Consider the following 20,452-nt stretch of genomic DNA (forward strand, 5'->3'; position numbering starts at 1 on the left):
CGATGACTTTGTGGTACGTCAACGAATTGTAAAAAAACTTTGGGTAGAATTGAAATCAGGAGCTCAAGCCGTCTACGAATCAATACATCAAATCAAAATTTTACGTGCTTCCCATCACAAATCACTGGCACTTCCTCGATGAACCCTGAAAAATCGCATCCATCAGAGTCCAAATCGACCTAACCGAGTCCAACCGGTAGCGCCGCTTCTGAACAAACTGCATTTTCTCAAAGAAGCCATTTTTCTTTTTCTTCCCACTTCACTACTGAAATCTAATTTCCTAGATCGCGTGATTCAATAAGCTCAGTGCTTGACTCCATTGCATTGTCCCAACGCCTGGCCTGTGAAAAATCCCGGGGCATCGCGATCGTTTTTTCTTATCTCAAGCCTCGGCTGGGGAATTTCTTTTTTAGTATACAGAGTCAGAACTCAGAAATTCGAAGTTTTGTCGATAAAACTAAATATGCTTCGAGATTTGCCATCTTGATCAATCATTTGTATGATAGGGTTCCCTATGAGTCCTTAGCTCTAAAATATGGGGTAATCTGCGGCTGACTCTCTCATATCTCCCATATCACATATAAGCCGAACGGTAAACCGTCGCCTATCGATCTCTACGATTCTACAACTCTTCAAGCTAAATTATAATATTTCAATGACACTCAGTTGAAACTAGCTTATTTCTTAGCAGCCTTCTGGGCAGCCTTGGTGACCTTACCAGCCTTGTCGGACTTCTCGACAGCCTTGATGACACCGACAGCAACAGTCTGTCTCATGTCTCTGACAGCGAATCTACCCAATGGTGGGTAGTCGGTGAAAGGCTCAACACACATTGGCTTGGATGGAACCATCTTAACAATGGCAGCGTCACCAGACTTGATGAACTTAGGCTCCTCCTCCAACTTCTTACCGGTTCTTCTGTCGATCTTCTCAATCAAGGTGTCGAACTTACAGGCAATGTGGGCAGTGTGACAGTCCAACACTGGAGAGTAACCAGAAGAGATCTGACCAGGGTGGTTCAAGACAATAACCTGGGCGGTGAAAGACTCAGCACCCTTTGGTGGGTCGTTCTTGGAGTCACCACAGACGTTACCTCTTCTGATCTCCTTAACGGAAACGTTCTTGACGTTGAAACCAACGTTGTCACCTGGGACACCCTCAGCCAACTGCTCGTGGTGCATCTCAACAGACTTGACCTCAGTGGTGACACCAGCTGGGGCGAAGGTAACAACCATACCGGCCTTGATGACACCGGTCTCAACTCTACCGACTGGCACAGTTCCGATACCACCGATCTTGTAGACATCCTGCAATGGCAATCTCAATGGCTTGTCGGTTGGTCTGGTTGGTGGGTCAATGGCGTCAATGGCCTCCAACAAGGTCTTACCGGTGGACTTACCGGCCTTGGTCTCCTTCTCCCAACCCTTGTACCAGTCACAGTTGGTAGAAGCCAAGATCATGTTGTCACCGTTCCAACCAGAGATTGGCACGAATGGAACAGTCTTAGGGTTGTAACCAACCTTCTTGACGAAGTTAGAGGTCTCCTTGACAATCTCATCGTATCTGTTCTTGTCCCACTTGACGGAGTCCATCTTGTTGATAGCAACAATCAACTGCTTGACACCCAAGGTGTAAGCAAGCAAAGCGTGCTCTCTGGTCTGACCATCCTTGGAGATACCAGCCTCGAACTCACCAACACCACCAGCGATAATCAAGATAGCACAGTCAGCCTGGGAAGTACCAGTGATCATGTTCTTGATGAAATCTCTGTGACCTGGAGCGTCAATGACGGTGACGTGGTACTTAGGGGTCTCGAACTTCCACAAAGCAATGTCGATAGTGATACCTCTCTCACGCTCAGCCTTCAATTTGTCCAAAACCCAAGCGTACTTGAAAGAACCCTTACCCAACTCGGCGGCCTCCTTCTCGAACTTCTCGATGGTTCTCTTGTCGATACCACCACACTTGTAAATCAAGTGACCGGTGGTGGTGGACTTACCAGAGTCGACGTGACCAATGACAACCAAGTTAACGTGCTGCTTCTCTTTACCCATTTTTGTTTTAGTGAGGTGATACAGAAAAAGATCAAAAGGGGGAAATTTTTTTCCAGAGTGCGCCTTATATATGAGCGCTGATGGCGGTAGCAGTAAGGTGGGAAAATTTTTGCGGCGCCGGGTAACCCCTCATTGGGACTGTCTTTACGCTACGTGCTGCGATTTACTACATTCTATAGGACCGTTTTGCTGAAAAGTTTAACCCAATATAAGCTTTTTTGTTATTAACCATTTTACACCGAATCAAACTTGAAAACAGCTAGGTAAGGTTACCGTTATCAGCAAGCCAGGAAACCACCCGGGTGGGGACACGTGCCAGATGGTGCGGGCGCGAGCCCTGATGCCTTCACTGGTATCATTGCCAACATTAGGCAAGGGCTGTTAAGTTATGTAACCATGTATTATGACTTAGCATGCAAGGTCAATGCTCCAGAGACTAGCCCGTGCCACCTCTGGGAACATAGGTATAATCATTGTGCAGGTCGCTGCCATGCAATCAGTGGCTGCAAACCCTACTGTTCGAAAGCACTTTCTCTCTGCCCAGTCTGGTAGTTCTTTCTGAACATGTCCTGGTTTGGTTGAAGATGTGGTTGCGATGATGGTGTGGATGACGTGGTGTTGACTGACGGGAGGTGAGAGCTCTCAATCGACAGTCTGGTAGTAGACGTGGATGAGCGTCTTCTGTGGTTTCTAGCCGTCTGAGGATCGATCTTGATGCCTGACTTGTGCTGGGCAAATAAACCCAAGATGTCAGTCAATGTAACAACACCCACGAGCTTGCCGGGGCGTCCACTTTCGGGTTGGATGCCTTCATTTGAGAGAGCAGCCTCAACCGTACTTGGAGGTCCAGAAGCAGAACCTAGATGGGAACCTCTGTTCTCCACAATCCATAATCTGTGTGACTCTGTAGCAACCAACTTAGCAATTACGCGGCCCAAAGAGCTCTGCTGACTGACGTGAAAAATGGGGAATTGATCTTGGCCACGCTCAATGCCTTTTTGGGACAAGTTGTAGGAGATGAAATTGGTGACTGGCTTAAATAACAAGTGTGAGTTCTTGGTTGAAGAGACGTTTTTCACGTCGACAATGGAAATGTTACCCACTAAGGACTTGTTCTTGTCAATGACCGCAAGGGAAGAGACTCTTTCGTCGAACATTTTCTGCAATGCTTCAATCAAAGGCTGATCGCCCTGAATTGTTATAGGTGCTGTAGAGCCGATCTTCAAGTCCTGCAAGGACGAATTGAGTAAGAATTCAAGTGATGGGAAGCGTCTGGCGTTCTCCCAAAGGAAACGAATTGTTCTTCTCTGAGAAAGGATACCGGTGATTTTGTTAGCACTATCGACAATTGCAACACGATGAACACCGTTTCCAAAAGCCTCTACCGCTCTGAATAATGATTCTCCGTCCTTGAGTCTCACAAAGGGTGTTTTAGGGTGCAATCTCACGATGAAGTCCACAGGGACCTCCTCGCCTTTCTTGGCCTTAGCCACTAACTGGTGGAGCTTCTCGTGCTTCTGGGCTGGTGTCAAGGCATGGGGGTCGCCATGCTCGTCGGGAATGTCATCTACACACAAGTCGCTGATGGCGATCTTGTTCATGATCATCAATAGGTAGGTGTTCAAGTCCAGGTAGTCGAATGACAAGCAATTGGACAAGTCCGAGGAGTCTGCCGTGCACAGCACAGGCAAGGAGGTCAAATTGTGTGAAATCAAGGTCTCAAAGGCCTTCTGGACGGAGTATGTTCTGTTGATGGCCACGAGCTTGTTGGACTCGGCCAAGTCGGCCAAGATCACATCAGGCCAATCGTTACGAGCCGCTCCGCCGGCCTGAAACACTGACAGGGCTCTGGAAGATACAGAGGTGTTTCTGGACAAGGAGAACTCGTCAACCAGCGCCAGGTGGCCATCCTGAGGAAGCGGTGGTGGCGACAGCAACATCTCCACAATGGAGTGTTTTCTGGATACCGAGCCACTGGATGCGTGACCGGCCAAGGGCTGGTGGAGCTGCTGGTTAGCCTGGTGAGGCGACAGGGGCGATCTTTGGAAGGACATTGAGTATGGAGAGGGACGACCTTGGATTCTTTCGTATGAGGGTTATGACCACAAGCGGGGTCAATTATAGAACGGGAATAATGGCGTTCAGCTTTCAAGACGATGTTCTGTTCTCAAAGGGTGGTTGCTGAAGGAGGTTTGAGTGACTAGTTGCTAGCGTCAAACCTACAGACTCAGCGGAGTATTTGAGCTGTTTGCGTTATCAATGAAGGATGCCTGAACAAAGGATGGCGTTGGTTCAATTGAAAACGAGTTTTGTATGGAGAATTGTCGTGGTTGTTTGGAAAGATGGGGAAGTGAGAACGTGAGAAAAGTCACTGGAGGCAAACCGGTGAGGCTACTATCGCTGAGGGTGAGAAACCCAATACACAAATTTAAGCCTTGTGCGGGGCCAGTGGTCTGAGCAGCGAGCTGAAAAAAAAAAAAGGAGAGTTGGAGGGAGAATAAAAAAAAAAGAAGAATTTGTAGAAATAGTCATCGGAAAATGGCCACCTTTGGAGGCGTCGGGGTTGAGTTCCGGCCCAAACCGCTGAAATTGGATCTGTTCCCGATTCCAAGAATCCAAGAATCCAAGACCTAAATCTGCCTGGGCCGGGCTTTTCCAATGTAGGTCAGTGCTGGCTGCGAAAGCGATGCGGCTACCCAAATGGTGCCATTTTCGCCAACTTTTGACGTTTGAGCCGAGGGCGACGGAGCTTGGCGAATCGATCGAAAAATGGCAAATTTCGGATTTTTCAGCCTTGGTTCCTGTCGCTTGGTGTGCTTCCTCGGAGGCTCACTGGTACGGAGGGGTCGACGAAGCCCCTATTTCGGGGGGTTCAGGGATCCTGGGAGCAAAGACTATTCGTATGGTGTGACGAATTTTGATTTTGTGACCGAAAAGCTTGAGCTTTTCAGAGCTCCAGGGATTCAGCATGGCGGCGATTCATGGGTGTTGTGAAACTTTGGGCGTAGGTGCATGTCGCATCATCTGATTCATGACATGTAGCCGTTGCCGAGCAATAGTAAGCGTGGGCACTTTTTTGGATTACCTGGGTTGACGTAATTGGCTCGAGCTGAAAACCTGTGACCATTTATCCGGGGTGGGTCTGGGGAAACGATGTTGGGAATGTGGCATGTTCATGTCACCCGATTTGCACCCAGGGCCTCGATGAGCAAATTAGGCAGGATGGGTTTTAAAGTTTAGTGCATTTTTGGTCTATACGAGGCTGGGAAATTGGGAAATTTTGGTAGTGGGTGTTTTGGGTGGGGCATTGCTGCTCTCGGGTCGTCTCTTATAACATTCCTAATTGGTCGGCACCCTATTGGATGGCCCCGTGGTCCAGCAGGGTTGAATGAGAAAGCGGACTTTTTCAATGGACTCCGCTTTAGAGAGCAAAACGCAAAGATCAACAACCACAATAGTGCCACAGCCGTTTGGCCCTGGGCCAACAGAAAACGACTTTTTCTCTCGATTTGGCATCAATTGGGCTCAATGGGTCAATTTCGTTGATTTCCGACCCCCTCTTCCTCTTCTTCCTTGTCACCTCTACTCAACCACCGCCTATCTAAACCATCATCAACTCCACCTCCTTAACTCCACACCTCGATCAGTTCCGAGAATTGCGCATGGCGCCTGCAACGTTACCGCTTTTTCGTCTTTGTTGAAACCTTTCCCAGATCTGATTAGACCACCCTGCGTCTCCATTATCCAGCCGTCCGAGAGCGAGCCATTCACAGCGCCGACAATATCAGCAAGGAATTCAACGAAAAGAATATCTTCGAAAAGCTGTAGAAAAAATGTAAAAAAAGTTAGGAGACCAATTCATGAGATGACCATCGGAGTGGTCCCGAAATCAGGACCCTGGCCTCGGAGCGATGGTTGCGAACCGGAAGAGTCCGGTTGCTGCTTGAGCCTCTGATAATGCGCCACTGCGAGGGTCCGTCCAGACGGGCAAAAAAGGCAATTTTCCAAATCCATTGCTAAATGGGCTACCAAGAAAATCAATCGAAAAACAAAAAAAAGTGGGAATCCTTGCCACCGATGGCCAATGCCACCTCGTCATCCCATCTCGAGATCTCGCGAACATCTGAATATTTCATGGGCCTTCCGCGACCTAATCAGCCATAGCCTAGATCCCGTCCCCTAATTCAAATTACATCCCTTCTAGACTACATCTTTACCAATTACATTTCTAGACTTCAAAAAAGCATCAAAGTCCAAAAAGCAAAGGCTCTGCCGGTCAGGGGCAGGACAAGGTCGCCCCAATCAGCCCCTACACACTCGCTTTGTGTTCCTGCCTGGGGCTACAGCCTCGGACCGTTTGTTACTCTGCACAAGGAGGTCCGAGGCACCTATTCCGCAATAGAGCGAGATGCGTATCACTAGGTGTGGTGCCTTCTGATGCAATTGCTCTTCAATTGCTTTTCAGCGTTTGCAATTCATCAGAAACTCGTCTCCTTGTCCACAGCCCTTCATGCTCTTATCTGACTCTGTCACCTTATCGGATGCGCGGCCCAACAATTAGCGCCACAGCCAAATCCTGCCCGACTTTTTCGATTATGCATAGTCCAGGAATACAAACCAGCCTGGGCCTCGGAAATCCTCCCTTGTTGCAAAATCATTGTAGATCGCAAAACTCAGCCTTTTCTTTCTTGTCGTCCTAATTGGCGCACGGTCTATCCACAGATTTCTGGAGTTCCTGTCAACGCACATGGACGCAGCGCTACATAGGGGACCTATTTGTGATGCAATATTATAGAGCATCCCACGGGGCAACCGGAGAATCACTGGGGCCATCTGGCATAAAAAGAGGCTTCTTCACGCAAAAGAAACCCATTCCTTCAACTTCCGCTCGTCCAGCCATTTGTCCTGAACCTCGTCCAGGAGCGGCCTGCTTTACCCAAAAAACGTATCTTTCACACCTGCGGCCTGCAGACAATCCCGATTATTGTTCGCAGGCGCTTTTTCTTTTTCCGCCTGCTCGCACCCATTTAAAGGCTCTTAGCTGCCCCCTAAATTTCACATCCACGTACCTCTAAGCTAAATCTAACTCAATCATGGCTGATCAGTTGGATGCCGTGGACATCACGTCGCTTAATGCTCTCGCTGCAGGCACTAACAAGAAAACCCCAAGAATCGTCGCCGCCGGTTTGGGCGGTAAGTTGATGGGTACCAAGTCCTTGGTCAATGTTACTGCCGAGCAGCTTGCCTCCGATTCCAAGACTTTCTACGAGAAGGACGAGGCCGAGCGTAAGAAATGGTCCAAGCAGCAGCATATCTCGGACAAGCCATGGACTTTGTCCAACTGGCACGAGCACATCAACTGGTTGAACTTTGCCTTGGTGGTGGCCATCCCAGCCTTTGGCATGTGGTCCGCCTACACCGCTCCTCCCCAGTTGAAGACCGTGGCTCTTGCCCTTGTCTTGTACTGCTTTTCCGGTATTTCTATCACCGCCGGTTACCATCGTTTGTACTCGCACAAGGCCTACGACGCCCACTGGGCTCCTAGAGCTTTCTTTGCCTTCTTTGGTGCCGGTGCCGTTCAGGGTTCCATCAAGTGGTGGGGCCACTCTCACAGAGTTCACCACAGATACACCGACACAAACAGAGACCCATATGACGCTCGTCAAGGTTTCTGGTACTCCCACATGGGCTGGATGTTGACCAAGGCTAACCCAAAGAACAGAGCCAGAGCTGACATCTCCGACTTGACTCTGGACCCTATCGTCGTTTTCCAGCATCGTCACTACCTTATGGTCATGCTCGCTGCCGCTGTCGGTTTGCCAACCTTGGTTGCCGGTCTCGGTTGGGGCGACTTCTACGGTGGCTTCGTCTACGCCGGTATTCTCAAGTACTTCTTCATTCAGCAGGTTACCTTCTGTGTCAACTCCTTGGCTCACTGGATTGGTACCCAACCTTTTGATGATAGAAGAACCCCTAGAGACCACGTCTTGACCGCTTTCGTCACCTTCGGTGAGGGCTACCACAACTTCCACCACGAGTTCCCATCTGACTACAGAAACGCTTTGAAGTGGTACCAGTACGACCCAACCAAGTTGACCATCTTGGCTCTTTCCAAGCTTGGCCTTGCATGGAACCTCAAGACTTTCTCTCAGAATGCCATTGAGCAAGGTTTGTTCCAGCAGCAGCAGAAGAAGCTCAACAAGATGAAGGCTCAGTTGAACTGGGGTGCCGAGGTTTCTCAATTGCCTGTCTGGGACATGGCACACTTTAACGAGATTGCCAAGAAGGAGGGTCTTCTCATTATTTCGGGCATTGTTCACAACGTTAAGAACTTTATCAAGGAACACCCAGGTGGCCAGGCTTTGGTCAGAGCTTCTCTCGGGAAGGACGCTACCAAGGCTTTCAACGGCCATGTCTACGCCCACTCCAACGCCGCTCACAACTTGTTGGCTACCATGAGAGTTGCCGTTATCAAGGACACTGAGGTCAACGGCAACACATTTGACTTGCAAGAAGAGATGCTTGCTAAGAAGGAGACGTAGATCTCCATGGGCGTTATATGATACACTAGGACATATATAGGGTTGAATTAAGGAATAAGATATTATAGATGTAGATGGCATGATGGGCGGGAAAATGCATATCTCAGAATGGGGCTACCGATGATCACTCATGCTGAAGATCTGGGGATGTGAAGGAACGAGTGATGAACAAATCTTCTTAATGATGGAAGAAGATCACTTGTATATGCCTATTCCTCTTTTAGGTCCCCAGCATGATGGTAATTTTCACTCATTTCATCCACAATATGCCGATGTCCCCGTGCACTAGTACCAACCATAATGTACCCCAGCCAATCACAACAATGCAATATCCCACATTCTTCCGATCTCAATGACTCAAATAAAATGCACCCGCTTACAGCCGTCAGTGTAACACCACACATCAGGTTATTTCCTAAAAGCCTGATCTACAGCAGTGTGGAAAATGGTTCGATCGGTGCGACCCGAAAAAGTCCGCCCGAGCATAGAAGCTTCCACGCAGACCCTCGAGAGCTACACAAAATGAAATGATAGTATTCGAGGATTTTGAAATTTTTTTTGTAATTCTGTGATAGTGCAAGAGGTATGTGGTGTTTTTTGCCTTAAATTTTGAATTATGAGCCTACTTTCCCCTGTGTGTCTTTCCCAAACCTAGAGTGCCGCCTAGCCTTGTCAGGAGATTTGCTGGCACGGCTGCAGCTCTGTGGTGCGATTTTTTGCACCCAATATGACCACTTCCTGGCACCACCAGCCCAGGATCCCAGTATATAAATGCCATAAACTTTCTGAATAATTCATCTTCATCAATAACAAAAACAACAATAATCACAACAATAATGCTTCCAAGAACCTCCATGCTTCAAAACTACATGAGACGTGTCCCAGCAGTTATACAATGGGGAATCGGTGTTGGTTTCTTCTTGGGCTGGCCCCATGTCGTTATTGGCTACTCCAACAGGGCCCACAATGTTCCAAAGTTGAACGCCGCCTACCTTTAGACTATTTATGCATGTACAATAATTTACGATAGAATGATGACAAAGTTGTAGATGGGGGGACAAAGTTGTAGATGGGGGGCCCAAGTTGAAGGGTCATGACTTAATTCATCGTTGCACGTTGGGCAACTTGGCTCTTACGATTTGACATTCGTTTTGATGTGGGACCATGGTTGAACGCGGAGAATCGGTGCATTAATAGGTCGCAGCTGCCTTACTATATTGCAAGAGTCCTCCCGGTGCCAAAATCTCCACAATTCAATAGCTGTGAAAGTTGGACAGTCAACTTCTTCTAATGTAAGTCGCCTAATGGATGAACATTTTGATTCTTGCAAAACCACCGTCGTCCCATTTTTCTACGCTAACACAGTTCACACTATAGCCCGATTCTCGCGAGAAATACGGAAACTTTCCCAACTTACTCCACTGGCTGCGAATCGTCAAACTTCACCACTCTCCTTGAAAAAACCATCCGATCCATAAAAAATTAACTCTAAAACCCTCTCCCCACATTTCACAATACTAATCCACTAAAACCCCTGACTCCTAACCCCCCTCAACTACCCCGGATCTAATGTAGCCACCTTTCTCGGCGGCAGAGGCCTGCATTGAGCCACGTTCCCAGCTACTACCACCAAGAACCATATTCAAAGTACACCCAGCAAGCAATGTCCAAGCCATTCCAGCCAATCAGTGAGGTCCTCAAAGATAAACACAAGGAGCAGTCGTTCGACGACATCTACGGCGAACCTGAGAACTTCCTTGAAGTCGAAGTATGTATCCACTTGTGAGTATAGTCCAGCTCGTCTAACACCAGGTTCGTAATCCACAGACACACTACAGCAAGGACCCCTACACCGACTACGAGATAGTGTGCCGAACAAACATTCCAGCGTTCAAAAAGAGACAATCTAGGGTTCGTAGACGGTACAGTGACTTTGTCGCTTTCCGGAAGATTCTCGACCTGGAAACGCTGAGAGTAGTTATCCCACCTTTGCCTGGTAAGATTCTTCTCAGCCTGAATCGTTTCAACGACGTCAATATAGAGAACAGAAGGCAAGGCCTCGAGAAGTTCTTGAGGGTTGTCAGTGGGCACCCTATACTTCAAACCAAGTCTACAACCCTACGTGACTTCATGCAAAACGACCGCTGGGAGCCACGGTACCCTCTCGAGCCACGTGAGCTTCTTTCGTAAAGTTGAAACTCAAACAGATCGGTGACTTCCAGGGTATAACCTGAGAGGTGTCGGATGGGGGGTATATAAAGCCTGAAACCCCAGCTGGCAGGAACCATACACTTTCTGCCCCTGGAACTCCCCACAAAAGGCCCCAAAAGGGCCAATGGCACCGGTGTTTGACCATTGTTACCGCAGGTATCCCAACAACTAGGCTATGCTATCTCGGCCATAACTTGGGTTTTTGACATTTTGTACCCCTAAGAGGGTGAGCAGGGCGACTCGGTGTTAAGCTCACACGGTGCTCGCTGTTTGAACCACCCTCAGCCACGAGCCGACGCCAGCATGGTAATTACGCATTTCGGGAAGCTCCTTGAATCGTTTTGACTTTAATCGTCTGCTTCGCTGTTAGTCAGTTTAACACCTGCGGGGGCTCGGTATTAGGCTTCTCGCAGCCAATCCCCCTCCATGCTGAAATTCGGGCTTCCACCATGTGGAGTGGTCCTGAGGCTTACTGGAGGAGCTCGGCGTTATGCACCTACATGTCTCCTCCGTGTCGCTGTAATCTATGTTTCAGCTCAAAGCCCGAGACCGGACCTTCGAGTACCCCACAAACCTCGAACTATAAGAGACCCTTCGATTCTCGACATTCAAGTCCATCACCAAACAATCAAATCAGTCAATCGCAATGTCTGTCCCAAAAACCCAAAAAGCTGTTATCTTCGAGACCAACGGTGGTCCTTTGCAGTACAAGGACATCCCAGTCCCAACCCCCAAGCCAACTGAGTTGTTGATCAACGTTAAATACTCCGGTGTCTGCCACACCGACTTGCACGCCTGGCAGGGTGACTGGCCATTGCCAACGAAGTTGCCATTGGTAGGTGGCCACGAGGGCGCTGGTGTCGTCGTTGCAATGGGTGACAACGTCAAGGGATGGGAGATTGGTGACTACGCCGGTATCAAGTGGTTGAACTCTTCTTGTAACTCTTGTGAGTTCTGTCAGACTACTAACGAGTCCAACTGTGCTTCTGCTGACTTGTCTGGTTACACCCATGATGGTTCTTTCCAGCAGTATGCTACCGCCGATGCCATCCACGCTGCCCATATCCCCAAGGGCACCGACTTGGCTACCGCTGCTCCAATTTTGTGTGCTGGTATCACTGTCTACAAGGCTTTGAAGACCGCCAACTTGAGGGCTGGCCAGTGGGTCGCCATTTCCGGTGCCGCAGGCGGCTTGGGTTCGTTGGCTATTCAGTACGCTAAGGCCATGGGTTACAGAGTCTTGGGTATCGATGGTGGTGAAGGAAAGGAGGACTTTGCCAAGGGCTTGGGTGCCGAAGCTTTTGTGGACTTCACCAAGGTCAAGGATGTTCCTGCTGAGGTTGTGAAGATCACCAACGGTGGTCCTCACGGTGTGATCAACGTCTCGGTCTCTGAAGCCGCTATGCAGCAGTCTGTCGAGTACGTCAGATCCACAGGTACCGTTGTGCTTGTTGGTTTGCCAGCTGGTGCCAAGGTGGCTGCCTCTGTTTTCGACTCGGTTGTCAAGTCCGTCAGCATCAAGGGCTCTTACGTGGGTAACAGAGCTGACTCCGCTGAGGCCATTGATTTCTTCTCCAGAGGTTTGATCAAGTGCCCCATCAAGGTGGTTGGCTTGTCCGAGTTGGCAAGCATCTACGAGTTGATGAAGGCTGGTAAGATCTTGGGTAGGTACGTCGTTGACACCTCCAAGTAAGCAGGCTTGCTTGTCCGTTATGACAGTGTATTAAAATTACAGAACAGTTTATTTAATAAGCTTGTAGAAATCTAGCGAGAAGTGAATGTAAATAATTTGTGTTGCCTGTCCTGGCAAACCCTATCAACCAGGCGCCTTATCAGATTGATCAGTGCGTCGCGAACTACTTGATATCTTCATAGTCAATATTTATTTCACACAATCTATATGGCTTAGAAAGCGCGGTTCAATGGAGAAAGGATTGGCTTACCCTTCCAGAACTGGACAGTCTTAGCAGCTCTGTCGGCAATACCCTCTGGGGTGAACTCGAAGAACTTGTAAAGATCGTCACCCTTACCAGAAGCACCGAATCTGTTGATACCAAACTGCTCGTGAGAGTACTTAGACCAACCGAAGGTGGACAAGACCTCAACGGACAAGATTGGGACACCATCTGGCAACACAGACAACTGGTAGTCTCTGGTCTGCTGGTCAAAGGTGTGGAAGTCAGCGACGGAGACAACGCTGGTCTTGATGTTAGCCTCAGCCAACTTCTTGGCAGCGTCAATAGAGATGGAAACCTCGGAACCAGAAGAGACAATGATCAAGTCTGGGTTCTCAGCGGCGTGGATGGTGTAAGCACCCTTGGAGGCCTTCTCGATAGAAGAGCCAGCCAACTGAGGCAAGTTCTGTCTGGTCAAAGCCAAGACGTGAGGAGTGGAGGTGGACTCGATGGCGCTCTTGTAAGCAGCAGACACCTCGTTACCGTCAGCTGGTCTCCAGACAGAGATGTTTGGAGTAGCTCTCAACCAAGCCAAGGTCTCGATAGGCTGGTGAGTAGGACCGTCCTCACCCAAACCAATGGAGTCGTGGGTAGCGACCCAGGTGACTGGGAGGTGGGACAAGGCAGCCAATCTGACGGCACCAGCAGCGTAGGAAACGAAGTTCAAGAAAGTACCACCGTAGTTCTTGTAGTTGGCACCGTAAGCGGCAATACCGTTCATGATGGCACCCATACCGTGCTCTCTGACACCGTATCTGATGTAACGACCAGAGTAGTCACCCAAGCCGGTGTTTGGAGGCTGGAAGTCGACAGAGTCGGCACCTCTGGTCAAGTTGGAACCGGTCAAGTCAGCGGAACCACCAATGATCTCAGGGACAATTGGCAAGATGGCGTTCAAGACGTTCTCGGACAACTTTCTGGTGGCCAAAGGCTTGTCGTCAGCAGTGTAGGTTGGCAAAGCGTCAGCCCAGTTCTCTGGCAACTTGTTGTCAAATCTTCTCTGGACTTCAGCACCCTCCTTAGGGTACTTCTTCTTGTAGGTTTCAAGTTTGGCTTGCCACTCTCTGTAGATCTTCTGGTTCTCGCCAACGTGCTTCTGGTAGTGCTCGTAGACCTCGGTTGGGACAACGAAGGACTTCTCTGGGTCGAAGCCCATTCCCTCCTTCAACTGCTTGACATCGTCAGCCTTCAATGGAGCACCGTGGACAGAACCGGTACCGGCCTGCTTGGAACCGAAACCAATGGTGGTGGTCAATCTCACCAAAGTTGGCTTGTCAGCCTTCTTGGCCTCCTCAATGGCGTCCTTGACGGCACCCAAGTCGGTGTCACCGTGAGGAATCTCAATGATGTGCCAGCCGTAAGCCTTGTATCTCTCGGTGACGTTCTCAGTGAAGGCACAGTTGGTGTTACCATCAATAGAGATGTGGTTGTCGTCCCAGAAAGCAATCAAGTTGTTCAATTGCAAGTGGCCGGCGAGGGAAGAAGACTCGGAGGCAACACCCTCCTGAAGACAACCGTCACCCAAGAAAGCGTAGGTGTACGAGTCAGCCAAGGCGAGGTCGTCCTTGTTGTAAGTAGCAGCAAACTGCTTCTGGGCAATGGCCAAACCAACAGCGTTGGAGATACCCTGACCCAAAGGACCAGTGGTGACCTCAACACCTGGAACATCGTGGGTCTCTGGGTGACCTGGGGTCTTAGAGTTCAACTGTCTAAACTGCTTCAAGTCGTCAATGGACATGTCGAAGCCGTACAAGTGCAACAAGGAGTAAAGCAAGGCACAGGCGTGACCGTTGGAAAGCACAAATCTGTCTCTGTTGGCCCAGTGAGGGTTCTTTGGGTCAAACTTCATTTGCTGCCACAAAGCGTGGGCAACTGGGCCAAACCCAAGGGGCACCGGGGTGACCGGAGTTGGCCTTGGAGACGGCGTCAACAGAGAGAAGACGGATGGTGGAGATACACAATTGGTCAATGTCAGTCATCACGTGGAATTAGTGTTGATTTAAAAAAATGGAGAGTTCGAACTTCGGTGCGAGTAGTGGGATTTTTATATTGGGCATGGGCGACGGCTTTGCTACGAGGGTAACCGGGGGTGCACCGGGGGTGAAAGAGCAGTACACCGGTGGTAGCGAGCCGGTTGTTCTACGGTGTGGACCACAGGAGGACTGTTTTGGCAAATCAAGGCTTTCTATGATGGTATTGGAGCTGACCGAAAAAGAATCCACGGTAAATTCTACTAATTCAGCTTGACACATGCGGATTCGGTGAAGCGGGTCGTTGAGCGACGTTGGAAAAGACCTGTACACCAGCTTACATTATAGCGATCAGGCCTCGAATGATCCGGACAAAATTGCAGTTTTGTAGTCGTCTAAGGGTATCTGGAGAATCAGCGAGCTTTAAGGAACCCAAATCTGAAAAGAATATCTGGATACCGCCCATTTTGGTGGATCAAGCCGTTCCGCTGAAAACTGTTGGATTTACACTACCTGCAGTACGCCTTTGGGTGTCTCAGGTACTCCCTCTGAAAGAGCACCGAAAGAGGCCCTCGTTCTTGCACTTAAGAACCCCAATTCCTCGAAAACCCTCGATATGACGTTGGACAAGGCCTGGCCAAGGCTAGGGGCCTTTCACGTGATCCACCCATCTGATTGTCTCTCTGGCCTGAATGCACGCTGACTAAGTATCGTGGGTGCTAGACGACCGGGCCGGTGCGCACCGGTGGTATCTACCCTCGGAAGTCCGACGACACTGGAGAACCGTGGGGGATTCGGGGGAAACGTAAAATCGATCAAATTTTTAGATTACGGTGGTTAGTGAAGTGCCAGATTTCCTGCAGATAGAGATGTTCGTGTTTCGGACTTGGCCAGCCCATGGCGATCGCATCTGCGCCAAAGTGGATCGATGATCTGATAGCAAGTATAGACATGTAAGTTGGAAGCAATGCAGCGTGGGTCAAAATCGAACCTTCGGGAAGGTGTTCTAGTGAAAAAGGGTCCTGGAATGAAAAACGCGAGATGTAGGGCGAAGGTCGAGAGGGACAATAATTAGATTAGGACACCATTCAAGGTACACTAATCTAGTTGCACAAGCAGGATTTCATAATTCGAGTTGTGTGATTTAGATTTTGTGTTGAGAGTGCCTTGAAGTTGAAACGTAGGGAGACGCCTTTTGGTGTGTACTAAGGTGGTCGACATGCGTCCGGCAGATTTGGCTGCAAAATGTGGATATAGTTGAGATATGTGAAGAACACGATTTAATTGCTGCATTTAGAGGACATTGAATTGTTCTGTTTTAGGCTATGAGTGAGGTGAATTTAATGATGTCTTGAGGACTTCAGATCGACATTTTTTTTTAGATGAAGCTTTCTCAAACTCTAATTAACAAAACCATTCGGATTTTCCGAAAGGGCCGAGTGGATTGGAATAAAAAGACTAAAAACATTTCACTTTTTAAGTTGTTTGAAATCTTTTGATGAATATGTTAACACGTCAAACTGTTGGGGTTGCTAATTTCCGTTCTGAGTAATTCTCTCCAATTAATAAGATGAATAGTAATTAGGTGATCAAGACTCATTGATTCACGTTAGATATTCTCGCTTGAGAAAATTTAGTTCACAATCCGCTACAACGCAGTCACTATCATAATGTTATGCTTTATCAGTACATGCATGGTCCTCATACTTGGGGACCTTTTCCAATGTCCAAGATGAACGAGCCAGCGCTCAGGTCATCCTGCTCGAGGTCGCCGTCGATCAATATTTGTGGTGGTGCCACCACCTGACCCTCGGGTCGCCTCACACTTGTAGCTCGGTTAATCTCGCCAATGTCCAGATCTACATCCAGATCGACGTCGCTATCGCTGTTGTGGTCTAGCGTGTTCGTCAGCTCGTTCACGACCCGCGTGTTGGTAACGATGGAGTCCTTGTTGGAGTTCCACGTTGTGTTATGCTCCTCCTCGTCTTCTTCTTCTTCCTCATCACCTTCCTCTATTCGAGCAACATTAACGAGCTTCGGTTGCGCTCTGATGGCCGTCATGGTCGCCAGTTTCAGCTGACCTGTTCTTTCAGCAATGATGGACGCATTCTCAATGGTGTTTATGTCGGAGAATATCGAGTCAGACTCATAGGAATATATCGAGCGAGTGTTGTTCTTAGTAGGTCTCACCGTGACACCTGGAATGTATGCCACAGGTAAAATGTTGGATGCGTTGGTGGTTGAGATGGTGGTTGCAATAGAGTTTCTCTTCGATGAGTCGTTGTCTCCATATGGCAGCAAGTTTCTGTTCTGGGCCTGGCCTCTGGCACGGCCTCTCGCCAGGGCACCACCACGACGAGCGTATCTTGCTTGAGGACGCATAAAAGATTCATATGAGGAAACTCTGTGGTTCTTTTTGAGGGAGTTGTTGGAGTCCGTTCTTCTGGCTTGGGGTCTAACTGGCCTTGCTGCTGCAGCACCTTCCATTTCTCCACTGGATAAAGTGTTACGTGGTGAGCGAGTATCCAGATCTTCAATATCTGTCTTGTAATCATCCATGGCCAAGTCGTCCTCCAACATAGGGTGTTTCTTGCGGTACACCTTCTTGTAGTACCACAAGCCACCTAGTATTAGCGCTAGCACCACCACACCGCCAACAACACCTCCCACGATACCACCCACAGGCGTTCCTCCGCCAGATGACAGCCTGGAGCTGTCCACACAGACATTTTTGGGGCACTGGTCACATGTTCGTGATATCTGATGACATACCTGGTTGGCGGGACACGATGGACAAGGGTCTATGCTGGATGGACACACCAAACAGCCGTCCGAACCTGTCAGGCTCGACTTATCGGTTGATGTAGCACGTGGTCTTAGGGACATCAGGGTGTATTCGAGATGATGCCCTTGGGGAAACTTATATATGGTTTCTCTGATTCTGAGGTGTCAGAATCCAGGGCGTTTTGATGCTTTATTTGTTTATGCCCTGAAGCAAGCTTTAGAGCGGGATTTGAGTTTAGCTTTGGAGGCGTCGTTTCGTGCCTATACTTTCTGTCAGATCTGAGAGGCCCGTGGATCGTATTTCCGACGGGTTAAGTTCAGTTCAACAGATCTGGAGATTTGCAGGATCCCGATATGAAAAAATTGAAAACGGGGTTTGTCACGAACAGTGGGTTTCACGACGACGTCTCGAAAGAAACTTGGAGTAGGAGACGACTTTTTCTCACTTTTGATCTTCCTTTCTCCAGGCAGCTTGGCTAAGCCGCTTCTCACTGATCTAGATTCAGGTGAGGCAGAAGGGGGACAGAAAAAAAAAAAAAAAAAAAGAATTAAGAATTCAAATGTCAAGACTTATGAAAAAAACCGGGATCTCAAAACGTCGAATTTGTGGCTTTTTATAGAAATTTTTCTAAGATATCCGTTTTCGTTTTGCGGCTTCCGGTCCTAGGCACGGTTTTGTGCCATGCCCATCCCTTGAGTTCAAATGGTCCAAGTGCCCCCACTAGTACCTGTTAAAGAACGAAATGTAAAGTCCACAGCCGAAAAATAAAGGATTAAGCCTTGCAGTTACCAAACCGTATCAATTTTGTTACTGAAGGATTGAATTTTTGAAAAACCGTTCTGAATTGACTTGTGCTAAAAATACTCAAGCGGCTTTATAACAATAACACGCTCGTCGACCGCATACCAGCTTTTTTACCGGTATTTTCAGGAACACATTTATACAGTCGTCTGCTTCACGCGTCCCATACTTCTACACTTTATCTCTGTATTACCTGTATTCTTCGTAAACGTTGCCGTTCGCTATGCACGTCATGAATCACCCTTCTTCGATGCTCTCCTAAAACGTCTCCTGCAACTCCTTCTTGAAGCTAAAGTTGTCTTTGCGGCGGATCAACCAGCTGCTCTGGTAGTCAAAGTACTTGTAGCTTTCACCACGCTCCACTTCCTCGCCTGGAGCCAAAGACACAGAACGGCTCTTGGCCTTCTCGTCTTTCGAAAACCACTGCTTCGTTTCCGAGTTGAACACCCAGCCTCGCCTGCTCAACTCGCGAGCAGCGTTGTACTTCGCAAGATCGTCCTGGCCCTCGCTGTAGTAGAAACAGAAAAATAGCGTGTCGTTGTCGAACTTGGACATGATTTTAGCCGAGTTGAGCTCAAACATAGGTTCCTGAGGGTAGTCCACCGACAGCGGATGCACGTTCTGTGGGTTATATTGACGAGGCCTCTCTGCATCAGAGGAATCGGGACAATTGAGCAAGGAAGACTCCAAGAGTTGGCTGATCGCCAGGAACGGCAATGGGTTCGCTAATCTGTTCTGTGCAATGGCATTCACCCGCGAGGCTGCCTCGCTCATGTACTTTGACTCTTGCGTGAGTGCTGCTGGCAACGAAGGCAGAGCTTCAGATGGTGCTCTTGCAGTGGATCCAGCAGTCGAGGTGGCGACATTAGACAAAGCTGGCGACCCCTGGTTGTTCATGGCACCAGAGAGCACAGCAGCGGCTGTGAGACCAGAGGCTGGAGCCGCTGGAGCACTAGCCTGAGATGTAATAACCCTCTTTTTAAGCTCCTCAGCACTGGTTTTGGGTGCACTAGCCAGAGGAGCTGGGCTGCCCGACTTGGAGGACCCAAGACCTGGAGGAGGAGCACGTGCCAGCGCAAGAGCAGCAGCGGAAGGACCAGAACCAGTGGGTGGCTTGGCTGGCGCTGTGAGAGGCTGCGTATGGCTCAGTGATGCGGTAGTAGCAGAGGAGGAACTAGGTGCAGACACTGGCGCAGGAGGAGCTGCCAGAGAATGACTGTTTTCCTTCTTTGCCGGGCTCCTCGGCTGAGGCTCCTTTGGAGTTTCCTTCTCCTTGGGCTTTTCGATCTTTTCCACCTTTTCAGGCTCCTTCTCCTCCTGGGCAGTGGTTGGGAGTGAAGCGGCAGGGAAGCTTTCAGGACCCTCTTCAAGTTCTAGTGCCTCATAAAACTCATCATACTCAATGAAATCGGGCGCCTGGTTGTTCTCCACATAATAGTCTAAGTCGTCCTTGATATCGTCTATCCTTTCGGGCTTTAGCTGCTCGTTGGTCAAGTTATGAAGCACCAGTTCGAGCTTACCAATATGCATGTTGTTTCTGTCGATCTTCTGGTTCAAGTCGTCGATCGCCAGTTGGGCGTTGCCCAGCTTCTTCTTACCAGAGAACGTACTTAGCTCTCCACTTAAAAGTTCGTTTTGTCTGGCCAACTCTTCAAGAACGTCAGTCACGTAACGCGAAGCCTCGTTCTTCTTTGCCTCATCCACATCAGAAGCCCCGAGTTTCGTTTGCATTTCCAAACCTTCGTTTGAGAATTGCTTCATTTTGCTCACTCTCTCCACCTCTTTGAATCGTTCCATAGCGTTCTCAATCTTGCTTCGGCTATCCTGTAATAGGTTCTTATCGAGCTTGACAGAACTGTCACCTAGCCATTGCTTCACCTGGTCACGGGAACGTTGTAACTTCTTGATTTCTTTCCTCAAGTCACCTTCGAGTCTCTCTTTCTGACTCGCATTGTCGGTAGCGGAAATTTTGTCATGAATGTCGTCAAATATCTGCAATCCTTCGACAATTTTCTTTTGGAGCTTGTCGCACTCCTGTTGTAGTTTTCTAGAACTCATGGTGTGCTAGAATGAAGCGGTCAAACCTCGCTAGTGGACATTTGATGTCTTGGGTATCGCACGACCACATTATAGA

General features: G+C 48.9%; 8 protein-coding genes across 8 annotated transcripts; 3 read left to right on the plus strand and 5 right to left on the minus strand. All coding sequences in view use genetic code 12, as the record gives it.

Annotated features, from left to right (window-relative positions):
* Positions 1 to 677: 677 nt before the first annotated feature.
* Positions 678 to 2,054, minus strand: TEF2 (translation elongation factor EF-1 alpha; the record flags this gene model as incomplete). The annotated part of the gene is made up of 1 exon (XM_025480392.1): positions 678 to 2,054. One exon carries the CDS (start codon positions 2,052 to 2,054, stop codon positions 678 to 680), a length of 1,377 nt encoding a protein of 458 aa, XP_025334692.1.
* Positions 2,055 to 2,566: 512 nt separating this feature from the next.
* Positions 2,567 to 4,108, minus strand: SDS24 (Sds24p; the record flags this gene model as incomplete). Its single annotated transcript, XM_025480393.1, has 1 exon — positions 2,567 to 4,108. One exon carries the CDS (start codon positions 4,106 to 4,108, stop codon positions 2,567 to 2,569), a length of 1,542 nt encoding a protein of 513 aa, XP_025334693.1.
* A 3,039-nt stretch (positions 4,109 to 7,147) lies between these two features.
* On the plus strand, positions 7,148 to 9,594 carry OLE1 (stearoyl-CoA 9-desaturase; the record flags this gene model as incomplete). Its single annotated transcript, XM_025480394.1, has 2 exons — positions 7,148 to 8,592; positions 9,444 to 9,594. The coding sequence occupies 2 exons, from the start codon at positions 7,148 to 7,150 to the stop codon at positions 9,592 to 9,594; spliced, it is 1,596 nt and encodes a 531-aa protein (XP_025334694.1).
* A 665-nt stretch (positions 9,595 to 10,259) lies between these two features.
* Positions 10,260 to 10,786, plus strand: CXQ87_001873 (uncharacterized protein; the record flags this gene model as incomplete). The annotated part of the gene is made up of 2 exons (XM_025480395.1): positions 10,260 to 10,364; positions 10,409 to 10,786. 2 exons carry the CDS (start codon positions 10,260 to 10,262, stop codon positions 10,784 to 10,786), a joined length of 483 nt encoding a protein of 160 aa, XP_025334695.1.
* A 667-nt stretch (positions 10,787 to 11,453) lies between these two features.
* Positions 11,454 to 12,500, plus strand: ADH2 (alcohol dehydrogenase; the record flags this gene model as incomplete). The annotated part of the gene is made up of 1 exon (XM_025480396.1): positions 11,454 to 12,500. The coding sequence occupies one exon, from the start codon at positions 11,454 to 11,456 to the stop codon at positions 12,498 to 12,500; it is 1,047 nt and encodes a 348-aa protein (XP_025334696.1).
* A 212-nt stretch (positions 12,501 to 12,712) lies between these two features.
* TKL1 (transketolase) lies at positions 12,713 to 14,741 on the minus strand (the record flags this gene model as incomplete). The annotated part of the gene is made up of 2 exons (XM_025480397.1): positions 12,713 to 14,634; positions 14,666 to 14,741. The coding sequence occupies 2 exons, from the start codon at positions 14,739 to 14,741 to the stop codon at positions 12,713 to 12,715; spliced, it is 1,998 nt and encodes a 665-aa protein (XP_025334697.1).
* A 1,692-nt stretch (positions 14,742 to 16,433) lies between these two features.
* Positions 16,434 to 17,618, minus strand: OPY2 (Opy2p; the record flags this gene model as incomplete). The annotated part of the gene is made up of 1 exon (XM_025480398.1): positions 16,434 to 17,618. The coding sequence occupies one exon, from the start codon at positions 17,616 to 17,618 to the stop codon at positions 16,434 to 16,436; it is 1,185 nt and encodes a 394-aa protein (XP_025334698.1).
* Positions 17,619 to 18,576: 958 nt separating this feature from the next.
* Positions 18,577 to 20,376, minus strand: NOT5 (CCR4-NOT core subunit; the record flags this gene model as incomplete). The annotated part of the gene is made up of 1 exon (XM_025480399.1): positions 18,577 to 20,376. One exon carries the CDS (start codon positions 20,374 to 20,376, stop codon positions 18,577 to 18,579), a length of 1,800 nt encoding a protein of 599 aa, XP_025334699.1.
* Positions 20,377 to 20,452: the final 76 nt, after the last annotated feature.

The sequence above is a fragment of the Candidozyma duobushaemuli genome, assembly GCF_002926085.2.
Source record: "Candidozyma duobushaemuli strain B09383 chromosome Unknown B_B09383, whole genome shotgun sequence".
NCBI classification, from domain to species: Eukaryota; Fungi; Ascomycota; class Pichiomycetes; order Serinales; family Metschnikowiaceae; genus Candidozyma; species Candidozyma duobushaemuli.